At 46.3% G+C, this 23,389-nt stretch overlaps 1 protein-coding gene across 2 annotated transcripts in view; it reads left to right on the top strand.

Annotated features, from left to right (window-relative positions):
* The window catches only part of LOC137434649 (cell surface glycoprotein MUC18-like), a 128,450-nt gene that overhangs the window by 4,888 nt on the left and 100,173 nt on the right, over positions 1–23,389 (top strand). For both annotated transcript variants that reach the window (XM_068127802.2, XM_068127803.2), the window contains exons 2-4: positions 4,778–4,899; positions 8,563–8,770; positions 21,206–21,270. In XM_068127802.2, coding sequence (XP_067983903.1) covers positions 4,778–4,899; positions 8,563–8,770; positions 21,206–21,270 — 395 coding nt within the window. The remainder of the gene's footprint in view (positions 1–4,777; positions 4,900–8,562; positions 8,771–21,205; positions 21,271–23,389) is intronic.

Below are 23,389 nucleotides of genomic sequence, written 5' to 3' on the forward strand. Positions count from 1 at the left end.
TTGAACAGGTGAGAATGGAACAGGTGTGATTGTACAGGTGTGCAACTGAACAGGTGTGTGGAGCCGTGTATGAGGGAGTAGTGGTGATTGCGTGTTGTGTTGACCAAATGGTCCAGGAAGAAAGGAGGGTGCAGGTGGCACCAGGTGTGAGGGCACAGGTGTGCAACAACAGGTGTATGTGGCTGTGTGGAATAAATGGTAGTGTGGAATATCTGGAGTATTGGAATGGATGGTCGTGGAGTGAGAATGGTGGAAATTGTGGAGTGGAGTGGATGGTGCGAAGGTGTGAATGGGGGAAGAGTGGACCCCCATCACGGATACCCGGGGCGGGTAGTGTAAGTGTTAGGTAGAGGGTACAGGTAAATTGTGGTTGGATATTGGCATCTGTGGTGCGGGTGACAGAATGGTATGTGGATGGGTGCATTAGTGTTGTGGAAATGGCTGGGCGTGTAGCCTGTTAGTGTGTGTAGTTGGTTTGGGCACTCCACCACTGTGAGGATGTCGGCCAGGTGAGGCCGCAGGTGGGCTCTGGGAGCCGGTAGTAGTTGTTGTGGATGGGGCCCGAGGATCCGGAGGACGGACCCGGGTAGCCCAGTGCCAGAGGGCACCATGGGGTGACAGAGCCAGGAGGGGCCTGCCCCAGTTAGATAGGTTAGGGTGAGGAGCTAGGTAAGCTCGGGTGGCAACTGCAGTGGTGGAGGTGTGCAGGTGGGTAGACCTGCTGGGAGAGGTACACGTCGCAGCCCAGAAATTGTGCTAGAGCACCGGGAGATGAATCGGGGGAGTGAGACCCCAAATGGAGAAGCACCACAGTTTGGTCAATGGGAATTGGTTATTAGAACCCATAGTGTAAGTTGGCCAATGGATTGGCAGGGAAAGACCCCGGGTAGTGTAAAGTGTGTTAAAGTCATTTAGAAAATAGTTAGGATGAAGGATCTCCTCGCACCATCTGCATCCACTCACCTGAGGTGACAGGTACTCCACACCATGCCATGTTTTGATTATTTTTTTTATGATGCAAATGTTTGGATTGTGAGACGCATCATGACGTGGGTGTGACATTGTGCGTAATTCCATCTCTCCCTCCTTATGAGGATTGATGATGAATTGGTGATGGCAAATTTTGAAGTAGAGGGATTGTGGTGACGAATTTGGTATAGGGGAAATATGGGGAAGACGTGACAGTAGTGACGAATTGGTAATGTGTAGATTTTGTACATATGGGGTAAGGGCAAGGGCAAGGGTAGGGTAGGTGACAGGGGGGTGACGTACGGTAGGGACGAGCTTTCTCACTTCGCCCTCCGTACGCATTTCGCCTTGCATTGCCTTATTGACGTGTACCCTTGTGACCTTACCCCTCGCTCAATTGTCTTTCTTTTGTCTCCCACATGACCTGTGCGCCATTGGGTGCCGATGGGAGCGTGCGTGAGGTGGCCATTGTGCGCCCGAGATTCCCAGAACCAGCATGCATTGCGTTGATGTACCACTTTATGGACCGCTGTTCTGCGGCCAAGTACCACTTGATGGACCCCAGGTTCTGGGGCAGGGCACCTCTGTTGGAGACCGGCCATAGTGGCCAGGGAATCTTGCTTGCGGACCTCGGTAAGGTGGCACCTATGCCAAACAGGTGGACCACCCTTAGTTGGCCCCTGAGGCCCTAAATAAAAACGAACACAAGTTGTGCTTTTTATTATGTCCAAATAGGCCGCATGAAGCCAGAAGACGTCGGGAAGAACATCGGCCCAGCAGAGAAAGAGAAGACCACCACCAGTTGTTTTGTTGTGTTTATTATGAACCATGGTGACTGCGCACCGAGTGGTGCTTTTGGTGCTTTGTGGTGCTTTTGGTGCTTTTGGGCGCTTTGGTGGTATTGGTACTGGTGCATCGATGCAATGCGTGCTGTCTCCTCCCTCCCAACAGGAATTTCTTTTTTTTCTTGTTCCCTAAAAAGAAAAAAAAAACACAGGTCCTGGGTTGCGTTGTAAATAAGAAATCACGTCATTGTAAATAATGTTCCCCACCGTAAATGTATAGTTTGAGAATAATTCCGTAATTCGGTTAGCTGTGGGCTTGAGTCTGTTAGACAGGGTGCAATGCAATAGGGGGACATACTTATTTGTGTTTTAAGATTGTCACACTCAGGGTCAGGTTAATTGTAGAGGGAATTACACCTACGTGTCACACTAAGTTAAAGTTTAGTAGGCCCGAGATCGGGCCTGAAGAAAGGAGGGTGCAGTGTAACGAATGTGGAAACGTTACAATGGGAACGTTACAAAAGTACGGTAACACCCTGTTAATGTAAATAATGGTCGCAGTCGGCCTCCTAGTTAATTCCATGAAACTTACACGCAGGTCACGATATATCTTTTAAATAGTGTATTTCCTTATTCCATGTAGGCTAAATATGTGTTTCCCACTAGATTGACTTTGCATTGTATCAAACAAAATAAGCGTAGGCCCTTCCAATTTCCCCAAAACCTCCCTTCCAATTGCCTTCCGCATTTTGGGCGGTTTTCTTCAACCACCATTGGCCACGAGGTAGGGTTGGGGAAGAAAGGCGTGTCTCCACCTCGTCATAAGGGGGGAGGAGTGAGCCAGCCCTAACAGCCAATCAGCACCGCGGTGAGCGACCCGGTAGGCGTGCCCTCGGAGCCGGCGGCTTGATTTCGCCCGAGGTGATAAAAGCGACTGTAAGGGACTGCTTTACCAGAGGCCTTGGGAGATGACCTGGGAGATGAGCAAAGAGGCTGCACCAAGAGGAGCGGTGAGATGCGAAACGCTCCAAGCCAAAGAGGAGAGGTACTCGGCAAGGAAACCAGCTTTGGAGAGACGCGCTGAAAGGAGGGAGACGGCTCCACCACAAGAAGAGGAGCAGGTGTGCCGAACCAGCGCGTGACGTCTACCGCAGCGGATACACGACGGAGGGTTTTCCCGCCAAAACCGTGAGGAATTGCGAGCTGCTGCCTCCCGACTTTGCCTCCCTCTCAAGCAATCCACCTCAAGCCCTACCTGCCTGCATTATCCCCTGTGTAAGTGTGAACGTCCTGTCCTGCTCGTTGTCTTGGGGTTAAGTAAAAATGAATAGTGTAAGTTAACGATTCGCTGTGTTACTGCTTCTTCCATCCATTGCTTGTGTGTGTATAATAAATCTGTTCTTCCTCCGTATTCTTCTTCTTCTTCTTTTTCATTCTCTTTCGGTCGCTTTAGAGGTTTCCCGATTGAATATCTGTGGGGCGATCTGGTCAACGTCGGGTGGAATCGGGTTCTAATCGGGGAGTAACTGTTCGGACGCGGTTAAATACACCACCGCTCGGTCAATATAACATCTAAAGCCGCGTCTGTAACAATATATATATACAGTCCAAATAAAAAAAAGGTAATCCGAATTCAAGGGGTTAATATGCAAAGGTTGTTAATTTTGACAATTTATGTGTGGTTCACTAATTAAGAGGAGATCCTCAGTTTCCATTGATACCTTACATGCATCATTGCTGTCACACATGACTGAGGACATATTCATTGAAAATGACAAGTTCACTACATGACCAAAGGTATGTGGACAACCAAACATCACACATCTCATTCCAAAATCATGGGCATTAATATGGAGTTGGTCCCTCCGTTGCTGCTATAACAGCCTCCACTCTTCTGGGAAGGCTTTCCACTAGATGTTAGAACATTGCTGCAGGGATTTGCTTCCATTGGTGTTCCATTGGTGATTTGGTGTTCGATGGGGTTGAGGTCAGGGCTCTGTGCAGGCTGGTCAAGTTCTTCCACACCGATCTCGACAAACCATTTCTGCATGGACCTCACTTTGTGCACGGGGGCATTGTCATGCTGAAACAAGAAAGGGCCTTCCCCTGTTGCCACAAAGTTGGAAGCACACAATCGTCTAGAATGTCATTGTATGCTGTAGCATTAAGATTTCCCTTCACTGGAACTAAGTTGCCGAGCCCGAACCATGAAAAACAGCCCCAGACCATTATTCCTCCTCCACCAAACTTTACAGTTGGCACTATGCATTCGGGCAGGTAGCGTTCTCCTGGCATCCGCCAAACCCCGATTTGTCATTCGGTCTGCCAGATGGTGAAGCGTGATTCATCACTCCAGAGAACGTGTTTCTACTGCTCCAGGGTCCAATGGCGGCGAGCTTTACACCACTCCAGCCGACACTTGACATTGCACATGGTGACCTTAGGCTTGTGTGCGGCTGCTCAGCCATGGAAACCCATTTCATGAAGCTCCCGACGAACAGTTGTTGTGCTGACGTTGCTTCCAGAGGCAGTTTGGAATTCGGTAGTGAGTGTTGCAACCGAGGACAGACAATTTTTACGCGCTACGTGCTTCAGCACTCTGCGATCCCGTTCTGTGAGCTTTTGTGGCCTACCACTTCGCGGCTGAGCTGTTGTTGCTCCTAGACGTTTCCACTTCACAATAACAGCACTTACAGTTGACCGGGGCACTTCTAGCAGGGCAGAAATTTGACGAACTGACTTGTTGGGAAGGTGGCATCCAATGACGGTGCCACATTGAAAGTCACTGTGCTCTTCAGTATGGCCCATTATACTGCCAAGGTTTGTCTTTGGAGATTGCATGGCTGTGTGCTTGATTATATATACCTGTCGGCAATAGGTGTGGCTGAAATAGCCGATTCCACAAATTAGAAGGGGTGTCCGCATACTTTTGGTCATGTGGTGTATATATATATATATAATCTTGCTCCTTGGTACTACTGTACATGCATTCTGATCAAATTATTTATTTGTTGTCGTTTCAGTGCTTTCAGTGGTGGCCTTACCCTCGGTTGAGGCCTGTTTCGGAGGCACTCTGAGTGTGCCCTGCCATTGCTCGGTCCCTCCCTGGACAGTCCGCACCACGGTTTCACTGAGATGGTCCGTGGTATGTGTACTCTCTCTCCCCAGTCCCCCTCCATCCCTCTCGCTGAAGGGCATGCTGTGCATTCGGGGAAAGTTTTTGCTGTAAAAAGTGCTGTAAAAATGTTCTCGTAAAGAAACATTATTGTGGATGCTCTGCATTATCATCGAAATGTCAGTTTTCGTCGGCAACATCGTCCCAGGTTGGCGCTGCATATGGCACCACTGCCTGGGGGACCATTCTAGGCCGATCGTTATTCGAGAAGACCAAGATGATTTAGGACGAAAACCAAGCAAGGAAGACGATAAACCTGAATGAAGGAAATGTCAGAATTAAATACCAAAGCAACCAAGTGGATCTCGTGACAAACTTTTTTTATGAGCCGGACATCTCTCACATGTATAAATTAGTTTGGTCCTGGTCTTTATTACCTCCGCCCACAAATGTGGATGCAGCTTATGTTTTCACCCCTGTCTATTTATTTGTCTGTTTGTGAACATGATATCTCAAAAGGTTTTGGACGGATTCGGACGAAATTTGGTGGGGAGGTTGAATTTGTGACAAGGATGAAATGATTCGATTTTGGTGAAGATCCGGTTCCGGCAACTAGAATTTAAAAAAGTTATTCTTCACCATTGAGCGATCGGGCCAAAAACAATATTTAACACGACATCTCAAAAAGTTGTGGACGGATTCGGACGAAAATTAGTGCAGAGGTTGTGTCTGACAAGGAAGAAATAATGCTATTTTGGTGAAGATCCGAATCATGATCCGGATCAGACAAATTTTTAAGTGATTCTTCACCTTTTAGAGATGCGGCCAAAAACGATATTTAGCACGATATCTGAAAAAGTTGTGGCTGGATTCGAATGAAAATTGGTGCAGAGGTTGAGTGTCTGACGGTGGTGACTCGGTCACCTCTCAATGGTGACTCGGTCATTTTTATAGTACACTGCGTGTACAAACAGCTTCTCATTTGCTACCTCAAATCAAATGTATCTCATGTACCCCCGGAGTAGGCATCACGTACCCCCCTGGGGGTCCATGGTTCCCCGGTGCTCTAGGCCATGTTGACAGCCTTGGGGAGCTCTACCTGTCGGTGATGCCTTTAGTTTCAAATATGGCTCTTCCCAACTGCCAACAATACGTGACTTTCAAAATGGCATATGAATGCTAAACGAGGCCTTTTGCACATGCTCTGTTTGTTTTTTCAGTGACGCGCTTGTGCTCGCCGGGCACTTTTAACCTGCCGATGCCTGCGTGGAATGTGTAATTCAAATAGTCTTTTAAACATAATTTTCAGCATTTGAATGAAAGAGTCGCAATTTTGAAGTGACTAATCATAATTGTTGTGTTCCTAATTGCAAATCGGACTCACGACAATATATAAATGTGAGATATTATTGATAGTTGTTGGGTTTGTACCATTCACTGTTAATACACTCTAGCGTCTGCTGTGGATAAACATGTGTGGACACACATACATACATGGGCAGAGGGTTGTACTTTTACTAATAGATGCAGAAATGTAAAATGTAGTATAATTTCTCCCAAACCAAACTATATATATATATATACATTTTTAAAGAAACAGGAAGTAAATTCCTGCATGGGGCTAGTGTGAAAAGATTCTGACTCAACCCAGGACTCGAACCCAGGAACCTCATCACTTACACGGTGACAGCCCACTGAGCTATTGAGTCTCCGGATATCCTGAGAGATTTCTCCGGGATATCCTCATATATGTATATAAGCCCCCCATTATAGGATAGTGGAAGGCTTATTGCTCCTGTAGGGTTTGTTTCTACAATTGGTGTCCCCAATTTTTTATGGTAACAGATTTTCTTCGCCTCTACGAGTACTCAACCACCATTTAGAATTTATTTTTTTTCATGCACTCTCAACACCAAATTTTCGAGCTGTTTCTCAGAGCTGGCTGGAACTGGGAAATTTTGCATTAATAATGTGAATAAAACGTATGTGGGATTGACATGTTTTTTTGACCTTGACTTAAATTAAAGGTCATGACCCAATTATAGATATTTTAACATTTCAAACCAAAACTCAACTGGGGTATGGCTGATCAGAACCAAATTTCTGTCTCTAGATATCCTAGGGCAAGGGGCATTTACGCTTAATTTACATCATACCCCTCCGGGCTAAAGGTCAAGGTCAAATGACGGTCTGAAAAAAAACGATTTTTTTTGTCATCGCTTAATTTTGCCAATGCGGAATCTGAAAGACCACTTTGCCTTCCAAGATGTTCTTGCATCATAATGGTGTACCTGCATTGAAGTTGTGCACCTGATATTTGAATCGCGTCCTGACCTACCTTTTTCGGATATATATATATATATTTTTTGTATACAAGATCGAGGCTCGTGCAAGAGCTAACATCGATCACAAAAAAAACAAATGGACACACAAAACATACAATAAAGGGAGCGGGAGACAAGATGGGGAGAGAGAGGGAAGCACATAAGTACAACAGCAGAGAACAGGGACATCGGGAGATCTGTGGGAGGGAGAGGGCTTGGGGGTGCAGGGGCGTGGGAAGGGGTGGTGGGGGGGCTTGGGGGGGGGGGAGAGGTATAAAACACATGGACACTGCTAGTGTGCTAGAACTTCCAGGAAAGAAAGAAGTCGGGATAACAAAAAAAAGTGGATCTGGGGTGAATTAGCGGGGGTGGAAGAGATCAAGGTTTTGGATGGGGGAAGACAACAGATGGTGGTGAACAGCTGTTTTAAAGACCTGGAGGGAGGAGTGGGATTGAAGAGAGTGAGGGAGTTTGTTCTAGAGGCGGGAATAAAGAGGATTATGACCTAATTCACAAAAAAACACCTTTTTGATCACAAGTTGCATAATTTTCCTGCGATTTTCATGATTTTGTTTTATCAATTTGTATAATGTTGATTGATATTTGTTGATATTTTATCAATATTTATTGTAGATGTGGACATATTTCCTTAATTTACATTCGATCTCTAAATGTTGAAGGTCTAGGCCATATGGTGGTCCAAACATAATACGGCCGTCATTGGATTGTGTGTGATCGCAGATATCTAGTAATAACCTCCCACCCCTCCCAACGTCACTAATAGTAAATGTCTTCATTTTAAACTTTCCCTGCACATTCACAAGCCCCAGGTATGTCTTTCCATTGGGTGTTCAGAAGCACCTTGATCAGATACACATTCATTCACTGGTAGTGATCCGTCGGTGCTTCTGCAGCACATATCCGTCCACTCGGACTTTGCACCGACCCACCTGTTCGGGAATTGTAGTACGAGCAGGTGCCCGTTTGGTGAAATGACAACATTCTCCAAATCTTTTCTTTTGCTTATGTGCAGCTCTTTCTCTCAGGTACTTTCCCAAGTATCTTTCAGAATCTAGGTGAGCCATTCCAAGTAACAATCCTTATCCCAGACACTTAATAAATTTTATTTTGCCCCAAACTCTTCAGCTTCCTGGGATTCCTGCTCATGCGCACCGAGCATTTTGGGGCAGGTTAAGTCATTTCGAACGTGCCGCATTCAATGTGACACATAAGTTCTCTACAAAAGAGGGGAAATTGGGACGAATAAACTTTCCACCTATTTTATATCCATAACAAGTAGATGTTCTCGATTTACAACATGCATTCCGAATGTACCACTCATCTCTTGTCGTTATCCTCATGTCTGCAGGAGACCGAGGATGGTAACAACAAATGTATTCTATACAAGACATCAGTCGTGTTGAAGAAAAATCCAAGTTATGAACATCGTGTTTCTCTGGACCCTCGTACCTCCGTCTTGCTGATAGCCAACGCAACATTGGCCGATGAACAGACATACGTGTGCTCCATTAAAAGAGAAAATACCTGTCGTAAAAGTGTCACTGCAAAGATCTATGGTGAGTTATACATACACCACGAAGGCACATAATCTTGGACCAAAACGTCCTTTTTATGTTTGCCATCAAACATTGGCGTGTCCCATCAAAACGCATGGGCCATGATGCCCGGGATGCCAGGGTTCAAAATCCATACATTGTTTTGATTTATACATAGTCTTATTGTCCATGCCATCCGACAAAACAAAGTGTTGCGAGGCAGTTGCACGTGTATTTAAATTGCGACCATCACCGAATATGGACGGTGGACCTGATATTGGGGCCTACTATTACAACTTGAGGCCTAGGATACTGCATGATCAAGGGTATTTCACTTGAAACTGATTTTCTCGTGGACATTTGACTTCACAAGCCAACCGGGCAAACGATGACACGTAATACAGCATTTGGTGTGTTTTGTTTTTAATACACCTGTATGACTATTCCGATTACTTCTTCGTCCGTATGTCCTGACTATATAGGTTAGAGGCGAGTGTGTGTACCTATAGGGCATCCTGTCAGCCCGTTATGATTACTGATGGCATGCTTAACTAGATGGTATTCAGAGAATACTTACCCTGTGCAGTCAACTTGTTGCGAGCCAACTCTTCTGTTTTTGAACATTTTTTTTTGATCCAATATGGCTGCCAGACCACGTGAGCGATGACATCATAAATGCATATTCTCTAATATAATTGTTGCATAGATCACGCTCAATTCATTTCAAACTGATGAGACTAAGCGTTGTCCCTGTCGAATTATGATGTCATAATTATGGCACAAATGACGTCATCGTTAACAGCACCTATTCCCCATATGGAGTTCTTTACAATGAGCCACGTTTCAATTTTTTCCATGCAGCGGTTTTGGAGATGTAGAGGTGCAACATTTTTCGGTTTTTCCAAGATGGCGCCTGTACCACATGACTTATGACGTCATGATTATCATTTAAAATTTTCTAAAGGAGAAGGCGCTGCTATGGTGAAAATTTCGTGTCCATCAGACCAGCAGTTGCTGAAAAAAATTAATAATGATCAGATGGATAAGTGTTGTATTTGTCGTATTATGACGTCATATCGAAGGCACCGATGACATCATCATTAACATATCTTATTCCCCGTGGGGAGTCGATGACAATGAGCCAGATCTCAATTTTGTTTCCATGGAGTGGTTTCAGAGATTTAGAGGTGTGAAGTTTTTCCAAGATGGCGCCTGTACCACGTGACCCATGACGTCCTAATAATCATTAAAATATTAGACAGGAGGAGGCCCTCCTATGGTGAAAATTTCATGTCAATCGGACCAACGGTTGCCGAGAAAATGAATTTTTAAAATGCAGACACGTACGGCACACGTACGCAACTGAATGCTTAACTCCGCTTGTCGCTTCGCGAGCGCAAGGTAAATTTGTTGAGGTCGGTGGTTCGAACGCCGGCATGGTTGCACCAAAGACTCTACAATGCCATGTGCATATTGTTACGGATCGCGGTTTAGATGTTATGATGGGCCGAGCGGATGGTCCACCGCGACCTAACAGTTCCCCCGATTCTTCCCCAACTCACCCGATTCCACTCGAACGTTGGCCAAATCGCGCTACGCTAAATCAATGATGGAAAGGACACAACGACTGGGATAGATGAAACGACGCAAGGGGTACAGTTCTCAAGACCTCCGGAGGAGGATATAATTAGTGGTGGAGAAAAGGGGTAGATTACAAGGTAGAGTGAGGTAAAAGACACAGAAGAGATAGGCACTTAGATACAATCTTATCTATCCCCGACAGACCACAGACAAACGGAACAAGGCTGACTTACACAGGGATTGATGGCAGGGAAGGACAGGTCGGTTGATAGCACAAGGTGCACCTTGGCTCGGGGACAGGATCAAGCACGGTCCAAAAGATGCAGGGAGGCCTCACAGCGCTCGGAGGTGGCGTCTTTCTTTCTCCAAGCTCAGCGCGCATCTGACGTCACCTCCCTCTTCCTGCGCATGCTCAGCGGGGAGTCACACGCCCTCGGCTGGTTGGCTCCGCCCCCGATGGGACCGGTCTGCCGCTTCTATTGGGTGCGGGGGTTACCGGGCTCCGCCCTTGACGAGGAGCTGACAGCGAGCCCCTACTTGGTAACCCCGTCGAGCACATGTTCGATGGCGGCTCGTTGGAAAGGCCTGGTGCCCTCCCAACACCCCCTACCAACCAAGCCGGAGTGAGGACGCACACTCCCCGCGCCGCCGCCGTTGCTGTTGTTGTTGTTGTTGTTGCTGAACCATGAGGAAGAGCTGCGGGGGGGTATTGGGAGGTCCTAAACTTCCTAACGGTGCCATACAATCACATTCTGGTGCAACGAAGAGTCAGAATTAATGGAAACGAATCCTTAACTGACATAGACTAAGAATAACTAGCAAGATGTCCTATAGTTGTCTACGTGAGATGCGGTGGACCTGGATGCGACATTTAATGGGGGAAATAGGGGGAGGTCGGGTCTACAGAGTGTTTTTTACAGAAAATGGGACTAGGGAATGGGGGATTGGGGATAGTTGGGAAGTATTGAGGAAATAGGGGAATATTTACAAGCGGATATGGATGGATGCAAATCCCATATCCGCAACATTGCACCCTTCTCTACCTCGGGGCGTCCCGACCCGATAAATTTTTACCTACGTTAGTGTGGCACTCAGATGTAGTTCCCTCTACTATTAACTCAACCCTGAGTGCGACAGTTTTACAGATGTTCACAAATGAGTAAATATGTCCCCCTGAGACGTTGCACCCTTCTCCTAACAGAAACACACCCACAGGATAACCGAATCGCGGAAAGCATCCTCAAACTAAACATACAGCCGGTAGGGAGCATCATTTACACAAGACTACACTGATATTTACACTACGATCCAGGACCTGTTTTTGGAGGAACACATGCAGATGTTATGCATAGAGAGAGCACGCATGCCAGCATCGATACACCAACCCACGAGTGCCCTGTGGCCCTACGGCCTTTAATAATGTGCAGAGCACCCCGTCCAAGCACCAAAAGCACCACCCCATTATGTACAGTCAGCACCATCCGGTGCACCAATAAAGTGTTCAATAATAAATGCACAATCAAGTGTCCATGGTCACCGGTGGTGTCGCAGCCGGCCGATGTTCTGCCGCTGGTCCTGCCTTGGAGCCCACTTGGCCTTCTGGCTTCTTTAGAAATAAAGAAAGGCGCCAACCGCGTCCATTTCTAAATTGTGGCCATCAGGGGGGCCAACTATAAGTGGTTCACCTGTATGGCATAGGTGCCACGTTGACCCAGAGGTCCATCAACGGGTGGTGCTTGCCCGCAAAAGAACTGCGGTCCATTGTGGGCGGCCACCAAAAGTGCGGTCCATATGGTGTATCGATCCAGGCAGCAAGCAGCGGAAGTACAGGCCCACAACTGCAGAGCCAGCACCTCTCTCTCCTCTCTCTCTGCCCCAAAGCCAGATCCTCGGAGGTGGGAGACAAAAGAAGACAAGTGAGTAAGGTGGTAAGGGCGCAAAAAGTGCACGCAATGCAAGGTAATGCACACTGGGGGCACATGGGAACCAGGTGAGACAGGTACGTTCCTACCGTACGCCCCCCCCCCCCCCCCACCAGGTAACCTACATTGCCCCTCCCTTACCCCTTACTGTATCCACAAAACACAACACTACCCATAAACATCTACTTTACACATCAACAAACGTCCCTACTGTCTTCCCCGTTCCTCCCATAAACCAAATTCGTCTTCTCTCCCTCCTAACCAATCAAATTTGCCATTTCCAACTCTCATCAACATTTGCCATCTCCAACTCAACATCAAAATTTGCCATCACCAATTCATCATCAGTCCCTCCTAAGGAGGGAGAGATGGAATCACCCCAATGTCTCATCCACGTCGTGATGCGTCTCACAAATCCACACAGCAATTTTCCTTTCCTGCAACACAGAACAAAGGAACACAGGTGTGGAGTCATCATCATCACCTCAGGTAAGTGGCTGCGTATGGTGCGACAGGTTCATCAATCCTAACTATTTCCTAAATGACTTTAACAACTTTACATTACCCGGGGTCTTTCTCCTGCCAAACCATTGGCCCTCTTACACTATGGGTTCTAAAAACCAATTCCCATTGACCAAACTGTGGTGCTTCTCAATTTGGGGTCTCACTCCCCCGATTCAACACTCGGTGCCCCCGCACAATTTCGGTGGCTGGGTCGTGTGACGCTCCTAGCTGGTCCGCCCACCTGCACACCTCCACCACTGTTGATGCCTACCGAGCTCACCTGCTCCTCACCCTAACCTAACTAACTGGGGAAGGCCCTCTCGCACACTCACCCCCTCAGTGCCCTCTCTGGCACGGGCTGCCCGATCCACACCCGGGATCCTCAGGCACCCACTGACACTAACGGCTCCCAGAGCCCACCTGCGGCCTCACCTGGCCGACATCTAACAGTGGCGGAGTGCCCAACCATTCACACTCATACTAACAGGCCACACGACCAGCCAATTTCACCACACCAATGCACCCATCCACAATACCATTCTGCATCCGCACCACAAATGCCAATATCCAACCACAATTTACCTATACCTTCTAACTATTCTTTAAACTACCCTCCCCGGGTACTCGTGAAAAGGGGTCCACTCTTCCCCCATCCACACCTTCGCACCATGCACACCACTCCGTACCACTTACTCCAACTCTCTCCACACCACTCATTCCAATACTCCATGTATTCCACACACCTGTACTTGCACACCTGTGCTCTCATACTTGGTGCCGCCTGCACCCTTCTCTCCCCCAAGCGCATTCGCGCTGATCCACAACACTCACTACTCATACACTGCTCCACACACCTGTCCAGTTCTCACACAGCATCATCTCATCTAACTACTCCCCTCTGAAACTTGCGCTTCCCAGTCGTCCCTTTAAACTATTGCGCTCCCTCGTCATTATCATCCACTCTAATCTACCTGCGTCCCCTCTACAGGTATCCTTGTCACTAACTAATCTTAACGTTGCCTAATGTCATCTTCTAGGGCCCTACACACAATATCCTAACCCACCTGGGCTAGTTTCCACTGCCATACACCCCATAATCTAGTGCTCCTTTGCCCCCCACTTCATGCGAAGGGTGGCAGGGATGCCACCCTTACCCACCGTCATACGGCGCGAGTGGGACCTTGTGGGACCACCTCGTATGCGAGTCGTTGCCCGCCTGCCGGACCCCGTGCGTCGCCCCTTGCGGGGTCAGCGCGGGGCCGAACCGGCCGGGCCCCCACAGTACATTACCCCCAAGGGGCTCCCGTGCCTCCCCTGTCCCTCTAAAAACTACCCCTGTTGGTGTCGATGCATGGGTCACACTTCCGCAACCCGCTACCCATTCCATACCACCACAACCTTGCTCACTCACACCTCGCACCTCTCCCATCACCGGACCCTCTCGCTCGCACCCTCGTTCCATACCCTCCGGACCAGCAATACACCTCACTCTTGGCCTCTCACGAACATCCGGGTCTATCTCGACCCCCAAGCTTATTAAATCACCTGGCGCATCATACGCACGACCATATTGGTCACCACTTACACCGGGTCCTCTTTCTCTTCACTTCTCCTCCATCACCTGCGAATCCCTCATCCGGTTAATGAGCACATCATCACGATCCGAACACAGACTTTGGACCAATTCTTTTACTTCCTCCTTTATCTCTTTCTTATCCTCTCTCCATCGCTTCTTAATTTCGCTCACCCCTTCTTCCACTTCTTCTAATTTCTGCTTCACCTCCTTCATCTCCTCGTGCGCCCCCTTAAGTTCTTCCTCTAACTCCACCTTATTTTTTTCTATGTGCTCCCGCACCTCCCGCTCTTTAACCTCCATCACCTCTACCACCTTGTTCATTTTCCTCGTCAGGTCCTCATGTACCGTCTGACACTCTTTTTTAATTACCCCTACGTCCTTTTTCATCTCCTTCTGTGTCGATTTTAAACCCTCTATTACCGCTGTGTTCTTCTTTACCTGGTCCCCCAACTCCTTTTGTCCCACTGTCAGTTGTTCTACTCCCAGCGTCAACTCCTCTATACCACCTTGCAATTTTACAGTCCCCTTTCTCACCTCCTTCTCCATGCGCTCCTTACAGTGCCTCACCTCCTCGCGCACTCCTCCGACCTCCTCACTCACACCTCTTCTGATCTCCTCTCCCATCACTTGCATCTCCTGCCCAGATGCCACCCTCATCTGCTCCATTTCCTCCCTGTGAGCATCCAATTTAGTTTCTACCCCCATTCTGACCCCCTCTATCTGCTGCCCCATTTGTTCAACTTCCCTTTCCGCTTGGTCCGTCATGTCCCTCAATTTGCCTTCCATACTGTTTTCTAACCCCTCTAACCCCTTTTTCATCCCTTCCATTTGATTCTCTTGAACGGCCATTCTGTTTTCTACCCCCATTAACCCATGTTTCACCCCTCCTATCCCATTGTCTAACCCCTCTAATTTCTTGTCTAATCCCTCACCGGTACCCCTCGCTTCGTCCCTCATTACCCCCAATTGCTCACTCTGAGCCCTCGCTTCGTCCCTCATTACCCCCATTTGGCCCTCCAATCGCTCACCCAATCGCTCAATTTGGCTCCCCATACTCATCTGTACAGCTGCCTGTAGCTGCGCAATGAGGGCCTGCATGTCAATCCCTCCCACTTGTGCAGCGGGCGCGGCCGCCGTAGCCATCTGCGAGGCGCCATTTTGCGCGCCCGTAACCTCGTGCGCGAGGACGCCATTTTGCGAACCTGCCGCCCTCACTGCTTCGCTCTCCTCATGTCCCTCAATTTGGTCCTGGATCGACCCTGCCTCACTCTCCTCTACCGGAACCCAGCCGTCTTGATCTGCCATAGCGCGACTTTCAAAATTCGGGTTTTTATTTTAAAACAAAACAAATTTCACAGTTAATAATTTCGAGCGCGTGAAGCGCGCTTCGGGTCCAATCTCACTTCCTGACACCAATTGTTACGGATCGCGGTTTAGATGTTATGATGGGCCGAGCGGATGGTCAACCGCGACCTAACAGTTCCCCCGATTCTTCCCCAACTCACCCGATTCCACTCGAACGTTGGCCAAATCGCGCTACGCTAAATCAATGATGGAAAGGACACAACGACTGGGATAGATGAAACGATGCAAGGGGTACAGTTCTCAAGACCTCCGGAGGAGGATATAATTAGTGGTGGAGAAAAGGGGTAGATTACAAGGTAGAGTGAGGTAAAAGACACAGAAGAGATAGGCACTTAGATACAATCTTATCTATCCCTGACAGACCACAGACAAACGGAACAAGGCTGACTTACACAGGGATTGATGGCAGGGAAGGACAGGTCGGTTGATAGCACAAGGTGCACCTTGGCTCGGGGACAGGATCAAGCACGGTCCAAAAGATGCAGGGAGGCCTCACAGCGCTCGGAGGTGGCGTCTTTCTTTCTCCAAGCTCAGCGCGCATCTGACGTCACCTCCCTCTTCCTGCGCATGCTCAGCGGGGAGTCACACGCCCTCGGCTGGTTGGCTCCGCCCCCGATGGGACCGGTCCGCCGCTTCTATTGGGTGCGGGGGTTACCGGGCTCCGCCCTTGACGAGGAGCTGACAGCGAGCCCCTACTTGGTAACCCCGTCGAGCACATGTTCGATGGCGGCTCGTTGGAAAGGCCTGGTGCCCTCCCAACACCCTCTACCAACCAAGCCGGAGTGAGGACGCACACTCCCCGCGCCGCCGCCGTTGCTGTTGTTGTTGTTGTTGTTGTTGCTGAACCGTGAGGAAGAGCTGCGGGGAGGTATTGGGAGGTCCTAAACTTCCTAACGGTGCCATACAATCACATTCTGGTGCAACGAAGAGTCAGAATTAATGGAAACGAATCCTTAACTGACATAGACTAAGAATAACTAGCAAGATGTCCTATAGTTGTCTACGTGAGATGCGGTGGACCTGGATGCGACATTTAATGGGGGAAATAGGGGGAGGTCGGGTCTACAGAGTGTTGTTTACAGAAAATGGGACTAGGGAATGGGGGATTGGGGATAGTTGGGAAGTATTGAGGAAATAGGGGAATATTTACAAGTGGATATGGATGGATGCAAATCCCATATCCACAACAATATGATGAGTATATGGTACAGCCAAACAGCCATAGGTTGGCAACCGCTCCAGAAGCTTGATGGAACTAATGGCGTCATCCTGCGTTGAAGTTCTTCGCAAGGAAACTCATATTTACGAAATGTCTCCCAAGTGTTCCGTTGACAGAGTTGGTATGTATGTTGCTCTTTGAAAATGGGTATTAAATCCAGCTTTGCCATCTGATTGCAATTTCTCACAGATTTATTAAGACAGAGGAGGCAGAAGGAGGCCTTTCGCAAATGAGACGGTGGTGTGGAGGCAGTTCAAATTCCTGCCTGAGAGTTTTTTTTATTTTTTTTTGGTATACAGGATCGAGGCTCTTGAAGGAGCTAACATTTATCACACAAAAAAAATCAAACAGACACATAAAACATATAATAAGGGGAGCGGTAGACAGGATGGGGTGAGAGGGGGAAGCACACAAACGCAACATTTGAGAGCAGGGACATCAGGAGATCTGTGGGAGGGAGAGGGCTTGGGGGGATGAGGCGTGGGAAGGGGAGGATGAGGTGTGGGAAGGGGGGGGTGGCGTGGGAAGGGCGTGGGGTGGGGAAAAAAACACATGGACACTGCAAGGACTGCCAGGAAGGAAGTTGGTATTTCAAAAAAGTGAATCTGGGGTGAAATTAGCGGGGGTAGAAAAGATCAAGGTTTTGGATGGGGGAAGATAAGAGATGGTGGTGAACAGCTGTTTTAAAGACCTGGAGGGAGGGGTGGGTTTGAAGGGAGTGAGGGAGTTTGTTCCAAGGCGGGAGAAAAGAGGAATGAAGGAGTGAAGGTGAGCAGAGAGATTGGATTTCGGCAGTTTAACCATAAGAGGGTTGCTGGCAGATTTTGTGCGACTTGTAGGAATATTTGGGGGACAGAGCCCAGAGAGAGCTGGGGGAGCAAGGCCGGAGAGGAGTCCGTAGAAGACAGAAAGACCACCTACCTGCCTGCGGTGAGTCGGTGAAAGGCCCTCGGAGTTAGCTTCATCGCGGGAGATCCAATGATTCTGAAAGCTTTGGTTTCAACAGCGTGAAGCCGAGCTAGGTGTGAGGCCGGAGCACCAGCGCAGAGGGGGGAACAGTATTCCATTGAGCTGCGGATGAAAGCCTTGTATGTGGTGAGGAGCTCTGGTGTGCCAAGGAAGTGCTTCGCACGACGGAGGATGCCCAGTCAGCGACTGGCTTTGGAGGCCAGCTTGGAAATGTGGTTTTCCCAGGAAAGATCATGGCAGATAGTGAGAACCAAAAGCTTGAGCGACAGAACTTCTTGATTTTGATAAATTGCACATCCTTAGGGCTGACCCTACTGCTTCCTATATCCCTACCTCGTCCCGAACCTCTTTCAGCTGGTGGCCCTCGAACTAACAGCCTGGCTCCATTGTGCAGGGGATTAAGGGAATTTTTTTTACTTTGGCGACGGTTTCCGATTTTGGTGACCTCAGTGTCGAGAGTTTCAAAATGTGTGAATCTAATTGTTATACTTCCGAAACGATCATGGCATAACTGTGATTCACCTAGCCGAGGGAGCACGGCCGAAAATAACTCGGGCTAAATCAGCAACTTGAATTCCAAAGCACTTCCCTGGAATTCTGTACTTTGAATGAATAAAAAAAGTTCCAAAATTCTGTGAGAGTTCTGGGATCGGCTCAGAGTGAGCGCTCAACAGATCACTGACCATAAAGCCTGTTCTTCTGTGGTACACTGAGCTCTTCTATCCCCTACCTGTACATGAAATTGTGTTGAATAATTTGATAATTCGTTTAAATAATAATTTGATAATTTGTTGAATAATTTGATAATAATTTGAATAATTTTGATAATTTTGATAATTAATCGGTTAATTAATTTTTTGATAATTAATTTTGATTTTGATTTGATAATTCGTTTAAATAATAATTTGATAATTTGTTGAATCATTTGATAAGAATTTGAATAATTTTGATAATTTTGATAATCAACCAATTAATTAATTATTTGATAATTAATTTTGATTTGATAATTCGTTTAAATAATAATTTGATAATTTGTTGAATCATTTGATAATAATTTGAATAATTTTGAGAATTAATTAATTAATTATTTTTTGGGATAATTAATTTTGATTTTGATTTGATAATTCGTTTAAATAATAATTTACTAATAATTAATAATAATTTACTCTGTTTCCTTCTCTCCTGACAAGGTGGAGAAGTTTTTGTCAAACCTCGACTCTGATTCTGCAACTGGACCAGACGGCATAAACCCACGGGTCCTAAAATCCTGCTCTGCGGCTCTATCTCGCCCTCTCTCTGTTCTTTTCACCCTCTCTTTTGCTCAAGGTCATCTGCCAGCATCTTGGAAATCAGCAAACATTTCCGCTTTACACAAAAAAGGTGCAAAAACAGATCCTTGCAACTACAGACCAATCAGCCTGCTCCGAATTATCAGCAAAGTCATGGAATCCATCATTGCTTCGGATATCAAATCCTTCCTCTTCTCCAATGGCTTGATCTCCGATCATCAATTTAGATTCAGACCAGGTCATTCTACTCTGGACATGTTGCTTCTGCTGTCTCAACAATGGATGGAGGTCCTCAATGCCAAACAGGAAATCAGAGCTGTCTCCCTCGACATATCACGTGCCTTCGATACGGTCTGGCACCCCGCTCTGCTCACCAAACTCTCCTCCCATGGTATCCATGGAAATCTCCACGCTTGGCTTGCCGACTTCCTCTCTGGTCGTAGTCAACGTGTGCCCTGAATGGATTTCTCTCATCTCCCCTTCCTGTTCTGGCTGGAGCTCCCCAAGGTAGTGTTCTCGGCCCTGTGCTTTTTCTGGTCTTCATCAATGATCTCTCCGACTCTCTGGAAAATCCTCTCTATCTCATTGCTGATGACTCCACTCTCTGCCGCTCCATTCCTCATCTCTCAGATCGGCAGCCTGCAGCCTCCTCACTCTCTGCAGACCTGGACAAAATCAAACACTGGTCAAACAAGTGGAACATGTCTTTCAATCCTGACAAATCTCACACTCTTACTATGTCTCTCCGAAAAGCCCGACTGGAAAACCCTCCCATCTACTTTCTCAACAATCTTCTCCAAGAAGTTCTGTCACTCAAGCTTTTGGGTCTCACTATCTGCCATGATGTTTCTTGGGAAAACCACATTGCCAAGCTGGCCTCCAAAGCCAGTCGCCGACTAGGCATCCTCCGTCGTGCGAAGTCCTTCCTTGGCACACCTGAGCTCCTCAACACATACATGGCTTTCATCCGCAGCTCAATGGAATACTGCCCTCCCCTCTGGGCCGGTGCTCCTGCCTCACACCGAGCTCGGCTTCACGCTGTTGAAACCGAAGCTTTCAGAATCATTGGAATCTCCTGCGATGAAGCTAACTCCGAGGGCCTTTCACTCACTCACCGCAGGCAGTTTGGTGGTCTTTGTCTTCTCCCGTCTCCTCTCCGGCCTTGCTCCCCCAGCTCTCTCTGTGCTCTGTCCCCCAAATATTCCTAAAGGTCGCACAAGATCTGCCAGCAACCCTCTTATGGTTAAACTGCCAAAATCTAGGCTCTCTGCTCACCTTCACTCTTTCATTCCCCTTTTTTCCCGCCTCTGGAACAAACTCCCCCACTCCCTTCAATCCCACTCCTCCCTCCAGGTCTTTAAAACAGCTGTTCACCACCATCTCTTATCTTCCACCATCCAAAACCTTGATCTTTTCTACCCCCGCTAATTCACCCCAGATACACTTTTTCGAAATTCCAACTTATTTCCTGGAAGTCCTTGCAGTGTCCATATGTTTTATACCTCTCCCACCTCCCCACAAGCCGTCTCCCTCCCACAGTTCTCTCGATGTCCCTGCTCTCAAATGTTGTGTTTGTGTCCTTCCTCCTCTCTCCCCATCTTGTCTACCGCTCCCCTTATTTTGTGTTTTATATGTCGGTTTGCGTCGGTTTGACTTTTTGTGCGATTAATGTTAGCTCTTTCACGAGCCTCGATCTTGTCTATAAAAAAAAAAAAAAAAAAAAATTAATAATGATTATAATAATAATTTGATGATTTGTTGAATCATTTGATAATAATTTGAATCATTTTGATAATTTTGATTATTAATTAATTAATTATTAATTATTTTTTTTGTTAATTAGTTTTGATTTTGATTTGATAATTCGTTTAAATAATAATTTGATAATTTGTTGAATAATTTTATAATAATTTGAAGAATTTAATAATTCATAGTATTACGTTAATCCATCGGGATCCTATTTGAGTAAAATACCATTGAGATTAATGGATCTTGGAAGCAAAATATTCTGACTATCTCTCTTCTTTTTAGCTCCTTTTCAGATAGAAATCGTTGCCAATCCAAAGCCCATTCCCCTGACGGAGGATGCGTCAAAGGTAAGATAACTCAATAGAAACGTTTGTTATGATGTTTATCATTGTTATGACCGATAGAGGGCGCGGGCGCATTTTATTTGCACATTTTGTTGATCAGTTCCAACATCGGATTTCATTCTCTTTGGTGTAAAAGTTCTTCCTGGCAGCACGCAGCTCACTACGTAATACGTTATTTAACACCAGATCCGGGTTAAAGTGCTTGTGTTGATACTCGAACTCGTGGTGTACACCCTTAAGTAGAGTCCCTTAAAGTAGGAACCCACCCGAGTAAGGTCTTCAATGTGAATGGTCGACCAACAGGTAAATGTATGACGCAACACAATTTGATTCGTCGTTCATGCAGATGCAAGATTCCTCGTGACTTATTGCTTGTGAAAATCGAAGATTTTTCAACTATCTTGGTTGGTCTTGTGCGTTATTCTGTCTGTTTGCATGTCTATCGCCTATAGGTCACAATTTTAAACCGATCTTTATGAAACTTAAACAAACGGTAGGGTTGGTCATAAGGAAATAGCCCATTGAATGTGAGATCAAATGGTCAAAAGGTCAACAACTTTGTCTAATTTCTAAGATCAACAATTTTCATCCGATTGACTTGAGATTTGAAGAGGATTCACATATCAGGTCACTGAATTCAATCACCAATTACTTTTAGGTACTCATAGGTAAAAAGGTCAACATAGGCCGAATTTCTAAAATTGTCAATTTTCATCTGATTTACTTGAAATTTGAAGAGGATTTGTACATTTGGTCACTAAATTCAACTATTAATTATTTTTGAGGTGAACATAGGCCAAAAGGTCAACCAAGCGCAAAAGGTCACAATATAGATGCCATTATGAAAATCCTCAATTTTCATCCAATTGACTTGAAATTCGAACAGGATTTACATGTCAGGTCAATGAATTCAACCACCAGTTAATTTTAAGGTCTAAAGGTCAAATAAATGGTCATCATCAGCCATATTTCTAAAATCCTCAATTTTCATCCAATTGACTTGAAATTTGAACAGGATTTACATATCAGGTCAATGAATTCAACCACCAGTTAATTTTAAGGTCTAAAGGTCAAATAAATGGTCATCATCAGCCATATTTCTAAAATCCTCAATTTTCATCCAATTGACTTGAAATTTGAACAGGATTTACATATCAGGTCAATTAATTCAACCACCAGTTAATTTTAAGGTCTAAAGGTCAAATAAATGGTCATCATCAGCCATATTTCTAAAATCCTCAATTTTCATCCAATTGACTTGAAATTTGAACAGGATTTACATATCAGGTCAATTAATTCAACCACCAGTTAATTTTAAGGTCTAAAGGTCAAATAAATGGTCATCATCAGCCAGATTTCTAAAATCCTCAATTTTCATCCAATTGACTTGAACTTTGAACAGGATTTACATATCAGGTCAATTAATTCAACCACCAGTTAATTTTAAGGTCTAAAGGTCAAATAAATGGTCAACATAAGCCAGATTTTTAAAATCCTCAATTTTCATCCAATTGACTTGAACTTTGAACAGGATTTACATATCAGGTCAATTAATTCAACCACCAATTATTTTTAAGATCATATTTGTTTTAGGGATTTCACAAGTATCGTGCTCTGCAGGATGCCTTTCTCATCTATTTATTCGTATGCAGCCTGTGGCTGCTCGGCTGCATCATTTTCTGGGGGCGCGGATGTGCCAGTGTGCCGCTGATGCAATGCCCCCTTACCAGCTAGCTGGTACTCATTTTTCCGACCTTGGAAGGATGACAGGCTACCTGCCTGGTGTTAATTCAATGGTATGACAGGGGCTTGAACTGAAGACCCTGCGATCTTAAGCCTGCCACCTTAACCATTAAGCCAACACCAGGCTACCTCGTGACTTGATGGCAGCAAATGAATCAATAAATTTGGAAAAGGTTCATTGTTCCTGCTCTGACACAGCTTTTCCTTTCTTTTTATTATTGTCGTGATATATAAACATTTGACTCATAGAAGAGTGAGGTGACAGAGGGTTGAAGCTAGTGCACTTCCATTGAGGCTGCAGTGGGAGAACATGTAGACAGGCAACGAGGGTGTGAACGAATATGAGGTGGGGCGAGAGAAAAGCGAAGGAAAAGCCATC

Source organism: Myxine glutinosa, chromosome 9, assembly GCF_964187855.1.
Source record: "Myxine glutinosa chromosome 9, kmMyxGlut1.1, whole genome shotgun sequence".
Taxonomy (NCBI): Eukaryota; Metazoa; Chordata; class Myxini; order Myxiniformes; family Myxinidae; genus Myxine; species Myxine glutinosa.